General features: G+C 34.6%; 2 protein-coding genes across 2 annotated transcripts; one reads left to right on the forward strand and one right to left on the reverse strand.

The window, feature by feature from the left end:
- The first annotated feature begins 1,056 nt into the window (after window positions 1-1,056).
- Window positions 1,057-12,161, forward strand: LOC130716856 (ubiquitin carboxyl-terminal hydrolase 9-like). Its single transcript, XM_057566874.1, has 14 exons — window positions 1,057-1,253; window positions 1,341-1,526; window positions 3,023-3,277; window positions 3,738-3,882; window positions 5,437-5,496; window positions 5,608-5,703; window positions 5,958-6,344; window positions 6,468-6,608; window positions 8,667-8,837; window positions 9,265-9,522; window positions 9,611-9,756; window positions 10,469-11,017; window positions 11,120-11,390; window positions 11,506-12,161. Exons 2-14 carry the CDS (start codon window positions 1,375-1,377, stop codon window positions 11,620-11,622), a joined length of 2,748 nt encoding a protein of 915 aa, XP_057422857.1. The 5' UTR covers window positions 1,057-1,253; window positions 1,341-1,374; the 3' UTR covers window positions 11,623-12,161.
- Window positions 12,162-14,108: 1,947 nt separating this feature from the next.
- On the reverse strand, window positions 14,109-15,628 carry LOC130718563 (metacaspase-6-like). Its single transcript, XM_057569169.1, has 2 exons — window positions 15,146-15,628; window positions 14,109-14,959 (listed from the first exon to the last, which is right to left on the reverse strand). The coding sequence occupies exons 1-2, from the start codon at window positions 15,576-15,578 to the stop codon at window positions 14,361-14,363; spliced, it is 1,032 nt and encodes a 343-aa protein (XP_057425152.1). The 5' UTR covers window positions 15,579-15,628; the 3' UTR covers window positions 14,109-14,360.
- Window positions 15,629-19,247: the final 3,619 nt, after the last annotated feature.

Here is a 19,247-nt window from a genome sequence, read left to right on the forward strand (position 1 = left end):
AGCTCAGGAGCAGGAGCGTCTACAATGATTGGCACTACCGAAGTTCCAACATAGCTTTTCCTCGCCATCCAATCAGCGGCCTTGTTGATGATTGTGTAAAACTTTTATACAAAAATAATTAAGACGCCATTTGTTTGCAATTTTGGAAAACGGTTATTTATTTTTTAAAAATTTGTCATAACTTGCTTTTAGAAACAATTTTTATTTTGAAGCAAAAATTTCAAAACAACTTAGTGTTGTTTTTTGTTTTTGTTTTTAATTTCAAACTAAAGATTTTTTTTTCTTAACATTATAAAACATTTTATTCAAACGTTTTTTGGTGCTTGGCTTGGGGTTTCTATGCGGGTACTCTTGGAGGTGATGCACTTATAGCGGAAATTTAGTTGTTAGGGGACATAAGAGTTGAGTGTGATGAAGGGTGAATGATCTAGGGTTCGAACCCTGAGGATGGACTAATTTAATAACATTACTAACAACTAACATTTGCCTATAAAAAATGATGAGTCTTTTGATGACTTGGAGGAGGAACTTTCGATGGGTCGGATTGTTTGGAGTTGGTAGACACATTGAAGTGGAATCAGTATAACTTCCATGTGTATGACAGTGCTATGTTGGACTTGCATCTTTGCCTATCACGGGATTGAGACCTTCGTATTCAACATGTGTTTCGTGAACATGCGAGCGGATTGTCTTGCCGAACTTGGACTCCCCGCCACCTAGTGTCTTACCTCTTTTAGCCAGAAATATATTAGCTTTGTAGTTTTCTTCTCTCTTTTTTTTCTGAGGTCTAGTTTTCTTCTCTCTTTTCCCATTAAAAAAACATTTTCCCCCTTTTTGTTGTGAAAAATAAAATTCAAATTTTTTTCCTAAAATATTTTAAAGTACAGAAAATCAAACAAAAGACAAACAAGCCAACTCTCATTTATTTATGTTAAACAACAAATCCTCAAATCATCTCAATAAAAGTTTTTTAACAAGTACCATAGTAGTCCAAAATTTCTAAATTGGTCAAAATTAAACTCACACTTTGGAAATATAAAACAGCGTGCGTGGTAGAGAAGAAGAGGCAGTTGAAAATACGGTAAAGACTAGCGCAGTGAGATCAAAACGTGAACATTACATTACATTCACATTCACCCCCTTCGCTGTCCCTGTCCCTGCAATCTAGGGTTCTCGGAATATACTGTATCGTTCCTTTCTTTGCCTTCACATTTCTTCGTCACTACGAGTTGGATCGATTCTCTTCAATCGAGGTATGTATCGTGCTTCACACTTCTTCTTCAAAATCGCTTTTCTATGAATCGATTCAACGGTGATTTGATCATTGACACTCGATTTAGGCTTTAATCTGAGATCTTCGTGGTAAAATCCACCATGACAATCGCCGATTCAGTTTTTCCGATGGACAATGGTGCGAGTTGCGTTCCGCTTACACCAGAGGAAGAAAACCGGATCGTATCGGAGTTGATCCAGGAATCGGAGCTTAATTTGAAAGAAGGCCAATTGTTCTACGTTATTTCTAACAGGTCTTAATCTTATCTCCGTTGTTTTGCTTTTGATTCTATGAATTTGGGACTTTTTTTTATGCAATCAATTAATTTGCTTCGATATCGTGGAATGAATGGATCCCTTAGTTGTTGTGCATATGCATGATATAGATATTGTGTTACTTGTGCTGTTTGCTTTTGGTATGTGGTTTTTCCCTTCCTAGTCTCTACAACAGCTAGGCTAGACTTTTGAAAATCTTATTAGGATGTTGCTCTTGTGATGATAAGGATATAGCTACTTTACCTAGGGTGAGTTGTCTAATAATCATCAATTGCTGGTTTGATCATAAATATCAAATAATGCGTTAAATGCGATTAAAGCAATTAGTGCTTGAAAACTTACATTGCGTATCGGTTCTGTTGAATAACAAATATGGGTACCATAGTAATCCCAACCTTATTATTATTATTATGGTTTACCCTTCTTAGAATAGTTCGTAGCGCGACGCGACATAGCATCACATTGCGTTCCCTGGCTGTGATGGAAGTGGCATCACGTTGCATTTTCTGTGGAGTGTTGATAGCAGACTGAATTGCAGGGAAATGGTGGTGGACAAGTCGTGGTTGTTATGGTTAACAAAAAAATTAAGACCCTCTTTCCCCCCTTTTTGTTTGACAGACTCTTCAATTTTTAAAATGATTTTTGACACATTTCCCAATCAGAATTAAAATTAAAATAGGATTTGAGACGCTTCATCTTTCCAAGAGTTGTGCACTAGGTTGCTATTCTATTCCTTCGTATCACCCATCTCTAGCAGTTAATGCATTTTCTGGCTAAGCCATTGCTTGTATTTGCAAGAGACTGGTTCATAACTTGAACCCATGATCTCCTAGTCACACTTCAATAACTGTAACACAACCATTGCGTCAAGGCTCCCCTCAAAACCCTATAATGTTTCTGAAGAATAAAATGCACGAGAAATAAAGAGACCATAAAAAATGTAGGTCAAAAAACTCAGAAATCCATAGAAATGTGGACTTTTTAGCTCCAATCAACACAACAGCCGCATATGCGATTTCAGGTGTTATTATGGTTGCAACCCAGAAATGCAACACATATGAGCTCATTTATTGGTTCCCTACCATGCCACAATGTGATAGGGCTATTGCGTCTCTTTCATGTTCGATTGATAACTCTGCCAAACATGTGTACTGTTTATTCTATTAACATATATATGTTATTTTTGTATTGCATTCTGATCCTGCCATAAATCTCAAACAACCAACTTGTGACTGCTGATATTGCATTTTTTTGTTTATTAATAAAAAAACACTTTATAGTTCAAAAATGTGTAACAAAATTTAAGATAATTAGATAAGTTCAAGTGCTTTTCTGAAAATCTCATAAACTAACATGAATAGTTTTTAGGAAACAAGCTGTATCATCAAAGCGCTTTTGTCAATAGCTCACCAAAATGCGTCTTACATTTCACTTGTAGCCATTTTTAATCAAGATAATTTTGCCACCCATGCAGATGGTTTTCGAGGTGGCAGAGGTATGCTGGGCCTTGCGTTGGTATACTTTCAACTGACAACCAATCTTCTGATGGCCAACATGCCAATACTATTCACTCAGAGATTGGAGATAGACCTGGGCAAATTGATAACTCTGACATTATTTCAAATGGAAATAATTGTGATGGAAATAATTTTGATATTCATCGAATGTTGGAAGAGGGGAAAGACTATGTTTTAGTTCCTCAAAAAGTGTGGGAAAGGCTGTTGGAATGGTATGTTTTTTTATCTGGAGAAAATTAATAATCTTGTGGCTTGTAGCCTTGTAGATTAAAAGAAGATTCTGATTAGCATATATTTTGTTGATCTAAAAAATAGCTATAAAACCATCTTCTAATATGTTTGATAAGTATGAAGATGGATATAGTTCCACAAAATAGATTTCGAGAAGCAACTTCCTAAATCTTAATTGGTTATTTGAACCGGGTCCGGAACATGTTGAAACATGAGCCTAAAACATGTTTAAATTTAGTTTTTTTAATTGTTCTCTCTCTATCGACATGGGTAGTATAATTTTATTTTGTGGCAAATAAGTCTGGAAAAAGCCAGCCTTTGTATGGTTTTTGAAAATGTCTTGGTATTTGGGCAGTGGAATAAATACATTATTTCAATTTGTCATCAGATAGTTTAAAATGCTAGTTTTGTGTAAACAGATTTTTGTCTCACAATATCTAGGTACAAAGGTGGACCAGCATTACCACGGAAGGTGATTTCTCAGGGTGTAGGACAGAAGCAATACAGTGTTGAGGTTTACCCACTTAGTCTAAAGGTGACTGACGCGAGAGATAACAGTCAGTCAATTGTGCAATTAAGCAAACAGGTACCAATGGATTTCATTGTAGGCTATTCTGTTCTACTAGTTAGCTTCGCAGTAATTCCAGTGCTTAGAAGATGGTGCAAGTGTATCTACTTGTATGTACTGTATGAATTATGATTGGCCTTTGATATTAGTATATATTATTTAGTTTGAATAAATGTTAGTATTACTACACTGTGTTTCAAACGAAGCAATTTGTATTTCCTTTAATAAGGTCATCAAAATTGGTATTTCACTTGGTCTGGGTGGAGTGAAATGTTTTGTGTTTATTTGATGAATGCCCTTAAACTTTTTAAAGTGAACTTTAAAACTGGAAATCCAAACCATAAAATAAAATGTTAATTTTTATATATGTATATTGGCATCTTCACACATTATGTTCTAGTCATTCTGCATTCTCATTTTATTTTATTTATGCTGTTGAGAGAAAATAAGAGTCAGCATGCTTTAGGGTTCTAAATATTAGGGGTCTCCAAAGATAAAGATAGACTTAAACAACTAACAGATAAAGATAAACTTAATCAAATAAACTAGACCCCTAACAACATGTATTCATGAACTTTGGACAGTAATTTTATTCTTTTTGTTCCCGAAGAGCTAAAAATTTTGTTTATTATATTATTATATATGTTAATACATCAATTAAATAGATAGAGTTATAATTGTTATTGTTATTAATTGTTATTAAATAACTAAAATAAGATCATCTTATGTAACAAAAAAATGACTAAAATAAGATAATATTACTTGTGATGACTGCCACGCTCTGCAATATTTTTAAGATTTTTTGAACTTGCTTAGACTTTAGAGGTTGTGCCTTCATGCAAGGTGCTTCCACATTCGTTAATTTTTTTAAACACGCTTTCATATAAATATATTGTGACATCTAATTTTAAATAATGCTCCATGAACACATAATATTAACTTTTTAGGATCAGTTGACTTTTGTGTAAAAGAAAATCAAGCATATACCATTTAATAATTTAAATGATGGGTTTCTTACGAAAAAATTATTGTTGGATCAAAGTGTCCCTCTTTGTAAATTATGCTACTAGGTTTCATGTTAAGTCATAGTGGGCTTGCAGTTTATTGGTTTATCTTTTTTATATGAATTATACTTTCCTAGCATAATAAGTTACTTAGTGCTTGATTACATTCTACTGATTTGCAGTTTTTCTAAAATTTGGCATGAGAATCAACATGATAACTACCTATAAGAGCTTTTTCAATGGTGTAAAATGAATGTGGAATTTTTAAATGACATGTAAACCATTGATTCTTCTGACATGAGAATGACATAATTCCTATCAATTTATCAACATGATTTGCTACTGTAAGTAACATTGATATATTTTATCTATTAGCCCATGTTTGAAAGCCATTCAATTTTCTACTATGATTCCAACTAAAGAAATTTACTCCCCCCCTGCCCCCCACATAATATGGGTTAGCAACGAAGTTGTCTGCAGCATCATATAATCTGGTGATTGAAAGGTGAGATGAACCACGACCACCATTCTGATTCTTGTTTTTCTATTTGGGTGATATATATTGTAGGCTACCATAAGGGAACTATATGAGCTAGTGTGCAAAGTTAAAGGATTAGAACAGAACAAGGTGCTCTTCTCTTTTTCTTTTCTTATTTGGTTTTGCGTTCTCTTCTTCATTTCTATAAATCTCAAACTCCTCCTTCTGTCCTCTTTCTTGTTGGTTGTTTAATTATCTTAGGCATGTCTTTGGGATTACTTCAATTTGAACAAAGATTCAGTTCTGGAGGTTTCAGATCAGACATTGGAAGATGCGAACTTGTCGATGGACCAAGATGTGAGTAACCTTGAATTTTATTCAATTTAAAGTTTAATTGTTTCGAAGATGGGGATAAAACTACAAAGCTTTACTGGGACCTTCTTTTTCGTACAAACGAGTTATTATGAAACACTGTAATTATGGTTTTCCATTAGAAGGAGGATTATGCCAATATTTTTATATATTCGTTAGCTACCAAGATGTCCTAAATTTTGGTTGGTATTGTTTCTTCTGTGGAATCTTGATGCTCCTAATTTATCTCTTGCTCACAGATTCTTCTAGAAGTATCACTTGATAGTGACCATTCTTCTCATTCTGGTGTGCATTCAATGGGAAATGAATTAGCTTTGGTACCATTAGAACCTTCAAGGTCATCTATGTCAATTGCAGGGGGACCTACCATGTCAAATGGTCACTCAGCTGGGTCTAGTTTTAATTTGTATCAGGGAAGTTCTGTAAGTTCATCATTGACTAATATGGATGATAAACATGATGCCTATAGAGGTGAAAGGGGTGGCTTGGCAGGACTGCAGAACTTGGGGAATACTTGCTTCATGAATAGCTCTCTTCAATGTTTAGTCCACACTCCACCTCTTGTTGAATTTTTTCTACAAGATTACAGTGAGGAGATCAACATGGATAATCCTTTAGGAATGCGTGTAAGTGACAACTTCCATTGGCATTTATTTTTCCCCAGTCCGGACTTTATCTATAATTGATGGCTCTACTTTGAAGGCAGTTTAAATTAATTTTCAACATTTTAACATGTTTCTGATGCGCAGGGTGAGTTAGCACTTGCATTCGGTGACTTGTTGCGGAAATTGTGGTCATCTGGGCGAACTGCGATTGCTCCCCGTGCATTCAAGGGAAAATTGGCCCGATTTGCTCCACAATTCAGTGGTTACAACCAGCATGATTCTCAAGTAAGTTTGTGCAAATTGTCTTAGTTTTAATTTTTGAAAGTGCTGTCAAGTAAGCAAATGCAAGTCCTGTCATTACTTATTAAAAGATCTTTGGTTCCTCATGCAACCTTAGGACTTAGGAGAGCTTTAGGCATTCTTCCACAAATCCTTCTGTAATATAAGTGCCTTTTGTTGAATCTGTCCGCAATTCATTGTTTCCGTAGGTTATGTGAATTGGGAAACCATCATCGATCACTCATTTCAACCTTCAGTTGGCTAGCATTTTCAATTATACCAATACGGAGCAAATGCTTGTGATTGTTCTCTATATCAAATATCAAATTACTCTTTCGGCCACATGAAATTATATTTGGGGTTATTAGATGATCAGCTAGTGTAGCTGTACATTCGACATTTAGCTGTTAGGTTTAGCATTGCAAGCTGGCATTCTGTTAGAGGATCTGTTACTAACCAATTCTGTTAGTAACTCTTCTCTCCCTTCTCTAAACCTTAGTTATAAATATATCTTTGTATCAGTTTTCGATTAAGATCAATATACAGATTATTTTAGATGTTTCTTTCTCTAGTTTTCTTTATTATTGTTGGAGGATCATCTGGCAATACTAAACCTAACAGCTAGCTGTCGAATGTACAGTTAATCTAACTGATCATCTAATGCAAACCCCAGATTCAATTATACACTGTACTCTAATAGGTCCCCTTAATTTAATTTTTCAATTCATGTAAAAAATTCACTTTTCAGTTGGTCTAAAAGTATTTGTAACTTTGATTCTTTGATAAAATTTGGCTGCCAGAAGTTTCTATTTTCCATGTATCTAATTTTCAGGGACCTAAATGAAAGATCATACATTTTTAAGGGAATCAAAATGTAATTTAACCTTATTTTTGTTCGGTTCCAGTTTTGTAGTGACTAGAACTTTAAAGAGACCTTGATTCTATGGTTTTTCCATTGCAGTGTAGATATTTACGTCATGAAGCTTAGGGTTTCTTTCATAAACTTTTCTCTATTCTTAGCTCTGGTGAATGACATTTTTATATTAGAAAGGTGCTACTTTCTGCTATTTGGTTTTTGTTTTAGACTAGGTGGAGATAATAGTTATGGGTTCATGTTTCTTTTGCGATCATTTATCACACTCATTGAAGTTGTCCATCACCAATATTTTACATCTACATGGCCCCTATTTTATGAGTTGTAACCTTGAGTGGATGTGTCTCTATGCGTATAAGTGTTTGTCGAAGTAGAGCTGGTTTTTTGGCATTAATTCTTTTCCCTTTTTACTGGCTTTACTAAGGACTTAAATCTCAATGTTAGCAAATTTATGCCTGGAAACATAGGCTTGAACGGATCATTTGCAAGATACAGTTTGAAATGATTAGCTGTTAGCTATTGTGAATTTAGGATATTATGTAAAGCTACCATCTACAAGTTAAAACTAAAGGTTACTACTGAGGATGTTATCATTTGAAATTGTAGGGCGAGAAAATTTTGCTTTTGCTTGAATTTCTTTCTGTGACATTTTTATGATTAACCTTACTGTACTAAATAAAAACCATTTGATAAAAATATAATATAAAATCATTCATATGTCTTCTCCCAACGGTTTAAGCTTTCGAGATAATTGGTTCATGACATGGTATTAGAGCCTCATGGCCAACTAGTCTAGAGTACAATCCTTGCTGCAGTAAAAAAGTTGAATTTCAGTAGAAGGTAGGTTGACCTGTGCATTGTCCACATTTCAAGCCCAAAAAGCTTCTGCATGAGGAGGCATGTTATAAATATAACAAAATCATTCAAGTGTCTTCAGCCAACATCTTAAGCTTTTTTTAATAGCTGGTTCATGATGCCATTGAACTTCTTGTTATAAAATCATTCAAGTGTCTTCATCCAACATCTTAAGCTTTTTTTAATAGCTGGTTCATGACGCCATTGAACTTTTTATAAAATCATTCATGTGTCTTCATTTGACATCTTAAGCTTTTTGGATAGCTGGTTTATGACGCCATTGAAGTTCTTGTTATACTTGATTTTTCCCTTTGATAATGGGTTACGTTCTTTAGGAATTGCTTGCTTTTTTATTGGATGGACTGCATGAAGATTTGAATCGTGTGAAACAAAAGCCTTACATTGAAATGAAGGACACAGATGGAAGGCCAGATGAGGAAGTTGCATATGAGTGTTGGAAAAATCACATGGCCCGTAATGATTCATTGATTGTTGATGTATGCCAGGTGAGTACTTAAGAAAAGAAAGGAATTTGTAGTTATTAAATTATATTTGTATACTGTTTTTACTCTCATTTATGTGACTGAGAGGTCACGGGTTCAAGTCCGGGAAACAGCCTCTTGTATAAAATACAGGGTAAGGTTGCGTACAATACACCAACTGGTGGGACCTCTTCCCGGACCCTGCGTATGCAGGAACTTAATGCACCAGGCTGTCCTTTTTTTTACTCTCTTATTTATGCTTTATTGAATTTTCCCCCATCTCTGTAACCCTTCTATGATATTTATCAATTCTTGAACTTGGTATTCTATATTTCTATTAAAGCTTGACATGAACTTGGTATTGTATAAAAGCTTGACATAATCGGTTCAATTACATACTTGGTATCTTTACTAAGCATAGATTTTGATTTTTCTGCGATAAAATGCTCAGGGTCAATACAAATCAACGCTGGTTTGTCCTGTATGTGGCAAAATTTCAATCACTTTCGATCCTTTCATGTACTTATCATTACCACTGCCTTCCACTGTCACTCGGACAATGACAGTGACTATCTTTTATTCTGATGGGAGTGGTCTTCCCATGCCGTACACCGTAAATGTTCTGAAGCATGGTTGCTGTAGAGATCTTTGTCAAGCATTGGGCATTGCATGCTGCTTGAAGAGTGATGAAATGCTTTTGCTTGCAGAGGCAAGTCCTTCTCAGAAAAGTTAGATTTACTAAGGCTTTCCTTCTTGGCATTGATCTCTGGTTGATGTTTTCTACATGTGTATCTCAGGTTTATGAGCATAAGATTTATCGATATCTAGATAATGCGTTGGAGTCATTGACTTCAATAAAGGATGATGAACATATTGTGGCCTATCGACTCAAAAGTGGAGCCCGGAAAACAAAAATTGAAGTAATGCATCGATGGATGGATAAGTAAGTTTTACCTCCTTTAGTCTGTGTTGTCAGGTTACAGCGAAAGGCACACAACTCTGTTGAGTAATGGGGCCTAATATGAGTTTTCATTGTCTAAGATGACATTATAGTGGACTTGGTCCATAAGTTTTTGGTTAATTTATTCTCAAGGTTACGTTTTACTGAAGTAGTCCTCTTTGCTTGAATTTTGTTATAAAATAAACTTTGGTTAAATGGATTTCCCCCCTTGTAAGTAACTGATTGGAGGCCGGTATTTTCTCAAGATTTTCTGGTGTTCTTAACTTTCATCTACTCATTAATCTCTTCCAGAGTACCCTGGAAATCATGCAGAAATTGGTACTGGTGACTAATGCCACCTGTCTCTTCAATTCCATCATTTTTTATAATCCAAAACACCAGAAATTAATTTTCCTACAGTTTCTCTGACACTTTGGTTATTTTCTCCATTATTGGGTGTTTCAACTTTCAAGTACTACTGAATTTTGCAGGTATCAGTCTAGTTGGTACTTGGTACCTGCTACTTGGAGTAGTATACAGAACCATTTGTTGTATGCTAGCATAGGAAGATTGCCATAGCTTGATTCCACGACTGATTATGGAAATTTCACTGAAATGTTTCGTGTGCATTCATTGATTTTGAACATGATAGTGCTTCAATTTCAATATTAATGGTGAATTTGATATTTTTATTACCTTGGTGCTCACTGGACAGAATGAAAGGTGGAGAGAGGAAGCTCTTTGGGACCCCCTTGGTTACTTATTTGGTAGAAAACCCTCAATATGGAGCCGACATTGAGGAATCTGTACATAAACTGTTGGCACCTTTAAGAAAAGCATACTCTTCAACTAAGTCTCATGATGATGATGAAAAGGAAAATGGTTTCATCTCAGCTGGCAGTGATGAGCAATCAAACATCTCAAATACTCAAAGTGAACCTAGGAATCCTACAATTGGCAGCAGAGAACAAGAGGGTACATCCTCTGGGGAGTCATCTTTCCAACTTGTTTTAACTAACGAAAGATGTTTGAGCTGTGAGCCCTTTGATAGGGCTTCTTTTATAAAACCCAGTCAACATATAAGGGTCTTTCTTGACTGGACTGACAAAGAACATGAATTATATGATGCCAGCTACCTGAGGGATCTCCCTGAAGTTCACAAGACTGGATTCACTGTGAAAAAAACCAAGCAAGAAGCTATTTCTTTGTTTTCATGCATGGAGGCATTCTTGACTGAAGAACCTTTAGGACCAGATGACATGTGGTAAGATTGCTTTGGATTTTTTTGAAATGTTCTTAATGCTAGACTACCATGAAACTATGTTGAAAGATATTACCATTTTAATTTTTTTTTTAATTTAATTAGGTATTGCCCTAGATGCAAGGAACACAGACAAGCTACCAAGAAACTAGACTTGTGGAAATTGCCAGAGATTCTTGTTTTTCACTTAAAACGATTCTCATACAGCAGATACTTAAAAAACAAACTCGACACGTTTGTGAATTTCCCCATTCACGATCTTGATTTGACCAAGTATGTGAAAAGCAAGGATGGACAGTCCTATAAGTATAACCTTTATGCAATCAGCAACCATTATGGTGGTCTAGGTGGCGGGCATTACACCGCATATGCTAAGGTAAGTTCATATCATGTACAACTAAATTCAGTTCTTCATGTTATGCAAGCCTTGATTTTGCAGTTTGTGAACTCTTTCTGCTGTTTATAAGCTTGTTTTCATTTGTATTGTGCAGTTGATCGATGAGAACAAGTGGTACCATTTCGATGACAGTCATGTCACTCCTGCTGACGAAGCCGAAATCAAATCTTCAGCTGCGTATGTGTTATTTTATCAGAGAGTTAGAAGTTAAGCCTGCTGGAAGGAGAGTCATCTCAGGTTCTTATAGAAAATGATGGGTCATTTTGTTGTCTGATGCCTGAATTATATGCTTAGTAGAACCCGGAGCTTGCATCCTTGGTAATTATTTTACTTACAGCAAGCTAAAGGATGAAGACACAATGTCTTGACGGCAATTCGGCAAAAATGTTTTAGGTCAGGCTCTGGAAGATGTTCATTGGGAGTATCAATTGTCAATCACTACAAGAATGATATCATTTTTTGATAGAGAAATTTTGGCAGCCTAGAAGTTGCTTAGATACCTGTGTTATTCGAATTTCATTCGAGGTTATAACAGATAGTCATTCATTCATCATCATTTTCGTTTGACAGTTTTATGTGTCATAATGTGCGTACAGGGAGGGCGACGCATGTGTTTTGTGAAAGAATTTGTACTCCACCTTCCATTATGTTCGTTAAGGATTTTAGGACCAATATCATGCAAGTATTACATGAAATGTGTGCAAGAGACTCTAAACAGCAGCTGATTATATTTATTTATTTTTTAAATAATGGTTTATTCCCCTTGGTCCTTAGTCCTTACTGTTCTTCTCCTTCTAGGCCTGTACAGTAGTCAGGTTCAGATCCTAAAGATCATCAATCTGGCCCAAACTGAGGAGAGAAATGTCTTGACTGGTTTCATCCGGTTTATAATTCTAGTAGCGGTTAGGGCGGTTGACTCAGTTGTGGTTTGGGCAGTTAACACGGTTGGGTTTTGATGGACATGTTGACCAAATAATAATATACACTTTAGTAATCCATTCTCCTCCACTCACACTCACAATCAAAGATTGTTCTCAAAGTCAACAGATTCTCTATTACTGCAACTTTCTCATTCCCCCAATATAAGTACAACACCACCCTCCTTCCCCCATTACTAAAGACACTTAATTTCTCCATGACACACAAACAAGCATGACTCAGCTGTAATTGCCATTTTTTGTGGCATAGATGACTATTTTATAACAGTCATTTTAATTGTAGGGTTTGTTATGGCTATACATAAACATGTTGTTGCCGGATAAGGTATATCCTTTAACCATGCTTCATTTGGTCGAATAAAAGCTATAGGAGAATAACTCAGAAGCTGAAGAGGTAGAAGTGCAGAGGCAAACATTCTAATTTAGCCTGCATATATACACATTTTCCAAATTCTTATTGCTAAGAGTAGAAGGATGAGGCATGAGTCCTAAATTAGTATTGTTAGGAATTTTATTTCACTGTGTTTGTTTCTGCTATTGTTTTCTTTTGTGTTTCAATCTCTAGATCTCAACTTCTTCATAGCTCCCTTATAATAGCTTTAATTAATTGTTGTGTTCTTCTTTCAAATATATTTTGTTTAATGACCTTCGGTTTGCTAAGAAATGGTAAGCTTCATTTCTTTTTTTTCTTATATTTGTAAGTTGTGCTTTCCTTTTACCTTTTACACAGTGGAGTATTCTTTGAGTTTTTGTTTATTTAAATATTCTAAGAAAATACTCCTTGGAGCCCAATAAAAAATAATCTTCTGGGACAAATTTGGTTTAAGATAAGTGACTATTGCATTCATAAGTTGTCCAACTACCTGCTGAATGTCTACCAAATCATTTATTAGATAAATATATATACTACAACAAGATAAAGGGATTCAAATCATTTATTAGATAAAATATATACTTTTTTTGGTTGAAAGGAGGGTCAAGCTCAGATAAAATATATACTACTCCATCCATTTCTAATTATAAGACCTAATTTTAGAATCAAGATATTGGGCAAGATTAAGGATAGTCTGTGAAGAAAATTAAATAGAGTAATGAAATCAACACAAGACCAATCCTTAAGCTTTAAACTAATACACCATAACAAATCCTCAAGTAAAAATGTTGAATGACACCTGGAAAACCGGAAACCCAGACTTTTTTTTGCACTTTGTATGCTCCTAATTTATGCTTTGATTTTAATTTGCTATCGCTTATCCATTGACTTGTGAGTAAAATACTATTATAGATTGTTGTTAACAGTTCTAGTGCTATAGCTTACCATATAATTCAGACATTGCTTCATTGTATCCCATAATAATGTACAAGTCGATATAAGGCATCCTTTGAGTCAACAAATTCTGTTCCACATTCCTATATATATATATAGGATCAGCTATAGGAGAATATAAACATAATGGGATGGGGAAAGAGTGAGAAAAGGAGGGTGTCGTTTGCTCTAAGGAAGACTTGTTTAGTTTAAGGACATGTATGTGAGTAGTAAACAAGCACTCGTTTAGTTATATTTTGATATCTCAATTTAATTTATGAAAGATACAACATTTGAATCTCATCATCAGTCATCAAATCAGTAGAAGAAATTATCTTATTTGGGAAATCAAGATAGAACATGTCATCTAGAATATCAGGAAGTTGTGAGACATGGATCACATTCCGTCAATGAGACATATAGGAAGCTAATATCCAAACATATTCATAATTTACGTCAATGAGACATATAGGAAGCTAATATCCAAACATGATTCATAATTTACAATAGGCCGTTAATAGAATAGAATGTGTGTGTACATAATTCAAATATGAAAGTTAAACAGCAGAAAACAAGAACTTAAATCCAAGTCTCATAGTTTGTTGGATGCAAACCGAACTAAACATAAAGAAACATGAACCAATTGAACCCAACATGAACCGAACTACATATATGGACTTGAAAAGTCTCCCAACATAAGATGGATCAGCACAGAAAAGAAGCATAAGCATGGTCCTGGGAATCGCATAGGAGACTAGGTATTTGTCCTCCAAGTTTCCCCATAGCCTTTTTAGCAAGGTCCAAGTTTGTAAGTTGGGCGTCATGAGTCTCTTCGATTACATCAAGTATGGCTTTGGTAAAACCCCCGTATAATGTGCGGTGCTGAGGAGAAGAAGCTCCAGCTCCATTTGGTGGTGGGCAGAAGAATAATTCAGATGCATGAACGTTGGTGGCGGCGTTTGGATCACGTGTGAAAGGCATCAACAGAATTACACGATGATCAACATCTTGAGTAGCTTTGTTCTTGTCATTGGAGTTGAGGATATTGACAGAAGACAAAGAGGTGGGTCCGGTAAATGAAAAGCCAATAGTGACTGGTTCTGCGGGTGTGGAAAGCCTAATTGCTCGTGCCTTTTCTAGTTCCTTTTTTCTTTCCTCCAAATTCATTTTCCCCCAAGGTTTGCGACCTAATGGGTTTTTAGGACAAGGACACTTGGCAACAGGACTGATTAGGCAATCCGATACAATTGTCAGATTAGTTTTGTTTTGGCGGGCTACATATATAAGTCCCCTGAAAAAATTATCTGTTTGTTGTTTGCACGCACACAAGCAGAAAAAACAAATTATGGCAGCAATATATATATATATATATATATATATATATATATATATATATATATATATATATATATATATCATGAAATTAAAATCAACCACCAGTCCATGTCCATCCATAAAGAAAAGAAATTAAAACAAGTGAGGGTACGTACCAAAGACGTGTTCATTATCAGCAGTGATAATACGGCCATCAGAACAGCCATAGGCTATGAGGTGGATGAAGACGATGTCACCGCTCCAAGCAGATAGAACCAGTGAGCATAGCGTACGACTTATGTTGAAATCAGTGGGTGTGTTATCCGGTTCTTCTTCATCCTGAATCATGAGGGTGATGTTATCCTCTGAAAACCCACGCAGTTTCATGAGGTGATTTTTCATCCTCAATATCTGCCCTTTCACATCGACAGTGTTCATCTGCGGGTCTGGGTGCTTCAATCCAATCAACACGGCCTTCTTCTCCTTCTTCTTACCCTTCAACATCATCATTCGATCTATCTCAGCCTGCTTGATCGCCTTTGAAATCATCATATCCGTCTCAGACATCGACTGCTTCTCAGCCTCCTTCATCTTCAATGGTGGTTCCATGTTATCGAGACCAACCCTAACAGACGCGCCGTGCTTTGCTTTGATAATTGATAATTGGCGTGCTTTTTATATTATTATATACACTCACAATTCTTTTTTTTTTTTAACAAAATATCTTGCGTCAGATTTTTTTGGTTAATAGATAGGGTTTTCAAAATTAATTAATAATGCATAGAAAAGCTGTTGATTAGAAATCAATATCAATCAATATCAATATCAATCAATCAATCATCAATATCAATATCAATATCAATATCTATCTATCTATATATATTAGAAAAAAACAACTTCTAGCATGACGTGTCGCTCTCACAGGCAAAGTTAGTGACGTGTCGCTCCCAGATTAATTCTCACCTAATATTTTACATGTAAGCTCTTTCTCCTTGGCCCCACTTGCCACATGTGCCCTGATTTTTCCTTACCTTATTTCTCCTTAATAAAAAAAATACATTTTTAAATTTTAGATTTGATTAGGATTTAGGTTTTTTATTTTTTGATTTTATTTTAATTTATTTTTGATTTATTTTTAGAGTATTAATTAATTTTTATGGTATTTTTATTGAATTTTCGGATTTTTAATTAATTCCGGATTTTATGAGTTTTTATTGTGATTTACTAGATTTTGATAGTTTTTATCAATATTTATTAAGTACATTTTTTAATATGAATCAGAGGAAGCAGAAGATGGGGGGTTTAGGAGGCCTGTTGTCATCAAGAACCGTAAGCAACTGCAGCAGCAGCCAACTGTGGATCCTATCACGGGGAAGAAGATCCCTAAGAGTTTTGTGTTTTCACGAGGGAAGTTGCCTGCTCCTCTCAAACAGCTTCATATGGACCTCAGAAAGTTGATGCTGCCATATACTGCTCTTAACCTCAAGGTGAATAGTAATTTGTTTTTCATGTTCGTTATTCATATTTGGATGTGCTATGCCCTGCACTTATAACTTGGTTTTTGAAAGTTCCTTCAATTTGAATGTTTTCAGTGTCCTTTGCAATACAAGCTAATAAAATGAATTTCCCAGCAGTGCACTCTGGTTTCAGGAAAGATGAATTACGGAGGATGAAGTAGATGTTGCATATGTTCGAATAATTCCAAGGTAACCCTCTTGCTGTATCTTTTGTTCCCCATCACTACCTAAGTGTTCCTTTCCTAAATGTTCCATTTGTAGGTTACTTTCTATTACTTAAAATGATCATATCTTGCTCATTTATCTCTCTGTCTCTCCAGTATTGCACAGTTTAAAGGAGAGTTTTGACCAGGCTATACAGAGAGATGATGTCAAGGCAATTGTTGTTACAGGTATTGCACTGTGCTTTCCAATTAAACAGCTTACAAATAATTTGGAAGGGACGACACTTAGGTTTGTTCAATTTAATGAGATAGGCTTGGTAATTAGATAGGATTTGATGTCAAAAGAAGTGCTATCTATTAGGTTAATCATCATGAATTATCTTTGGATCTGTTTATCTCATTAGGATAATTTTTGTTGGTGGTCTACCAAGTCGTTTTTCGCTTTCTGTTTGGTGGTCGCAATTGATGAGTACTTTATTTTCCTACCTGCATGCTTGGACAGGGGATTGTTTTGGGTCTTTGAAGGGGGACCATGTCTCATTCAAGAAGCTCAAAGCTTAATATAACATGATTAAAGACAACATATCTACAACGTTTTCAATGCTGGCTTCTTTTATATATAATGATTTTTTAATTGCTCTGATTAAGTTTTTTCAGTTTCATCGCTAGAATGTTTTTTTTAAATCATGTAAAATGGATAAATGATGTGTTTCATTATAATATGAATGATTTTGGGTTAAAATGGTTGAAATGATTTGTCTCATGACATAACTCTGATTTTGTATTCAATACTTTTTTGAATGGTTTGGAATTTGTACTAAAATCATGTCATGTCAATTCCTTCTGAATTAATTCTTAGGACTGGAAGAAGAGACCAAAGTAACTGGTTATTTCACCTCGAGTTCTATCATATATAGTTTTGATAAATTATTTTAAAGTACTATATAAAGAATATGGATCTGCTTTCTACTCATCATTTGTTCTTATTCATTCTTCTCATGAATTAGTTATTGTACAGGTTGTTGGAAACCTTTTAGTGGAGGCATTGGAAACCTTTAAGTTAGTTTGTGTTGCAAATGTGGCCAGCCTTTATAGTGAGATGAAAAGGAGGACTAAAAACATTCAGACCTATGCATTTTGGGTGTTAAAGCTGAGATATAGTGATTTAGGAGAGAGAGAGAGAGAGAGTTAGGAAGTAGGGGAAATAGGTTGAGATTAGAGTGTATCGACTATTGAGACATTCACAGTAGAATGACCCTGAAGGAGCAAACACCATCAATCTGCAATTTGCAAACTAGATAATGCTTGCAGTCATGTGAAAGGTCTCTTCTACCTGTCCTCTTGCCATGTCTTTCCTCCCTGATTATTTGCCAAGTTTGTGTTGCCTTTCTTAGTTTTTATTATGTTGGTGATCTGAGCTATTCTCAACTATTCTTATGATGTTTTTAATGTTGGCTTCTTCTATATGTATATGTAACGTGAGATTTTATTTTATATAAAAAGCATCATTATATTCTAAACTAATTGATTGATATTATGGAAAAAAAAATATGAATAATGTGAAAAAAAAAATTATTTACCAAAATAGGGTTAAAAAAATGATATTTACCAAACTGGTGTGTTTTTAGAAAAAGCCACAGTTGTAGGGCCACGGTCAATAAAGCGTGGCCTAAAGTTGGGAAATGCCACTGTTTCCCAAAGTGTGGCCTTAACACTGGTTACTGCCACGGTTGGAGAAGCGTAGCCAATAATTTTCCTTTTTTTAAAAGTAGCCTATAACTTCTTCACATTCACATTAAAATTTACTTTCTCCAAAAAATTCGTATAAATTATTTCCACTTATGAAAAAACGAATTGTTATATATTTGTATAATTTCATATGAGTTTAATACATTTATTTGTGTTCTTTATAGATATTTATTTTAAAGAACAAAAGTAAATATGAGCTTTTCATTTATTTAAATGTTTAAAATAAATATTTTTACTAACATTGTTATATATTTATAAAATTTCTAGACGCTAGTCGCTAGTTTCGTTTGCGTGTTTAATTTTCCTACTGTAACCAAAAATATTTATAAAATTTCATGAATTTAATTTATTTATTTTTGTTCTTTATAAATATTTAAATAAAGATCACAAATTTAAAAAAGAGCACATATTTAAATTTCACGAGTTTATTATATTTTAAACCTTTAAATAAATAAAAAGTTCATATATATTTTTGTTCTTTAAAATAAATATCTATAAAGAACATAAATAAATATTATATACTCATATGAAATTATAAAAATTTATTTCTTATAAGTGAAAATAATTTATACAAATGTTTTTTGGAGAAAATGAAATTTAATGTGAATGTGAAGAAGGTATGGGCTACGGTTCTTTAACCGTTGCTATAACTGGTGTGTAGGCCACACTTTACGAAACCGTGGCATTTCCCAGCTTTAGGCCACGGTTTATTTATGGGGCCTAGCATCCGTGGCTTTTTCTCAAAAAACACACCAGTTTTGTAAATAAGATTTTTTTAACCCTTTTTTGGTAAATAATTTTTTTTTCACATTATTCATATTTTTTTTCGATATTATGTTAAATTTCAA

The sequence above is a fragment of the Lotus japonicus genome, chromosome 5 (genome assembly GCF_012489685.1).
Source record: "Lotus japonicus ecotype B-129 chromosome 5, LjGifu_v1.2".
NCBI classification, from domain to species: domain Eukaryota; kingdom Viridiplantae; phylum Streptophyta; class Magnoliopsida; order Fabales; family Fabaceae; genus Lotus; species Lotus japonicus.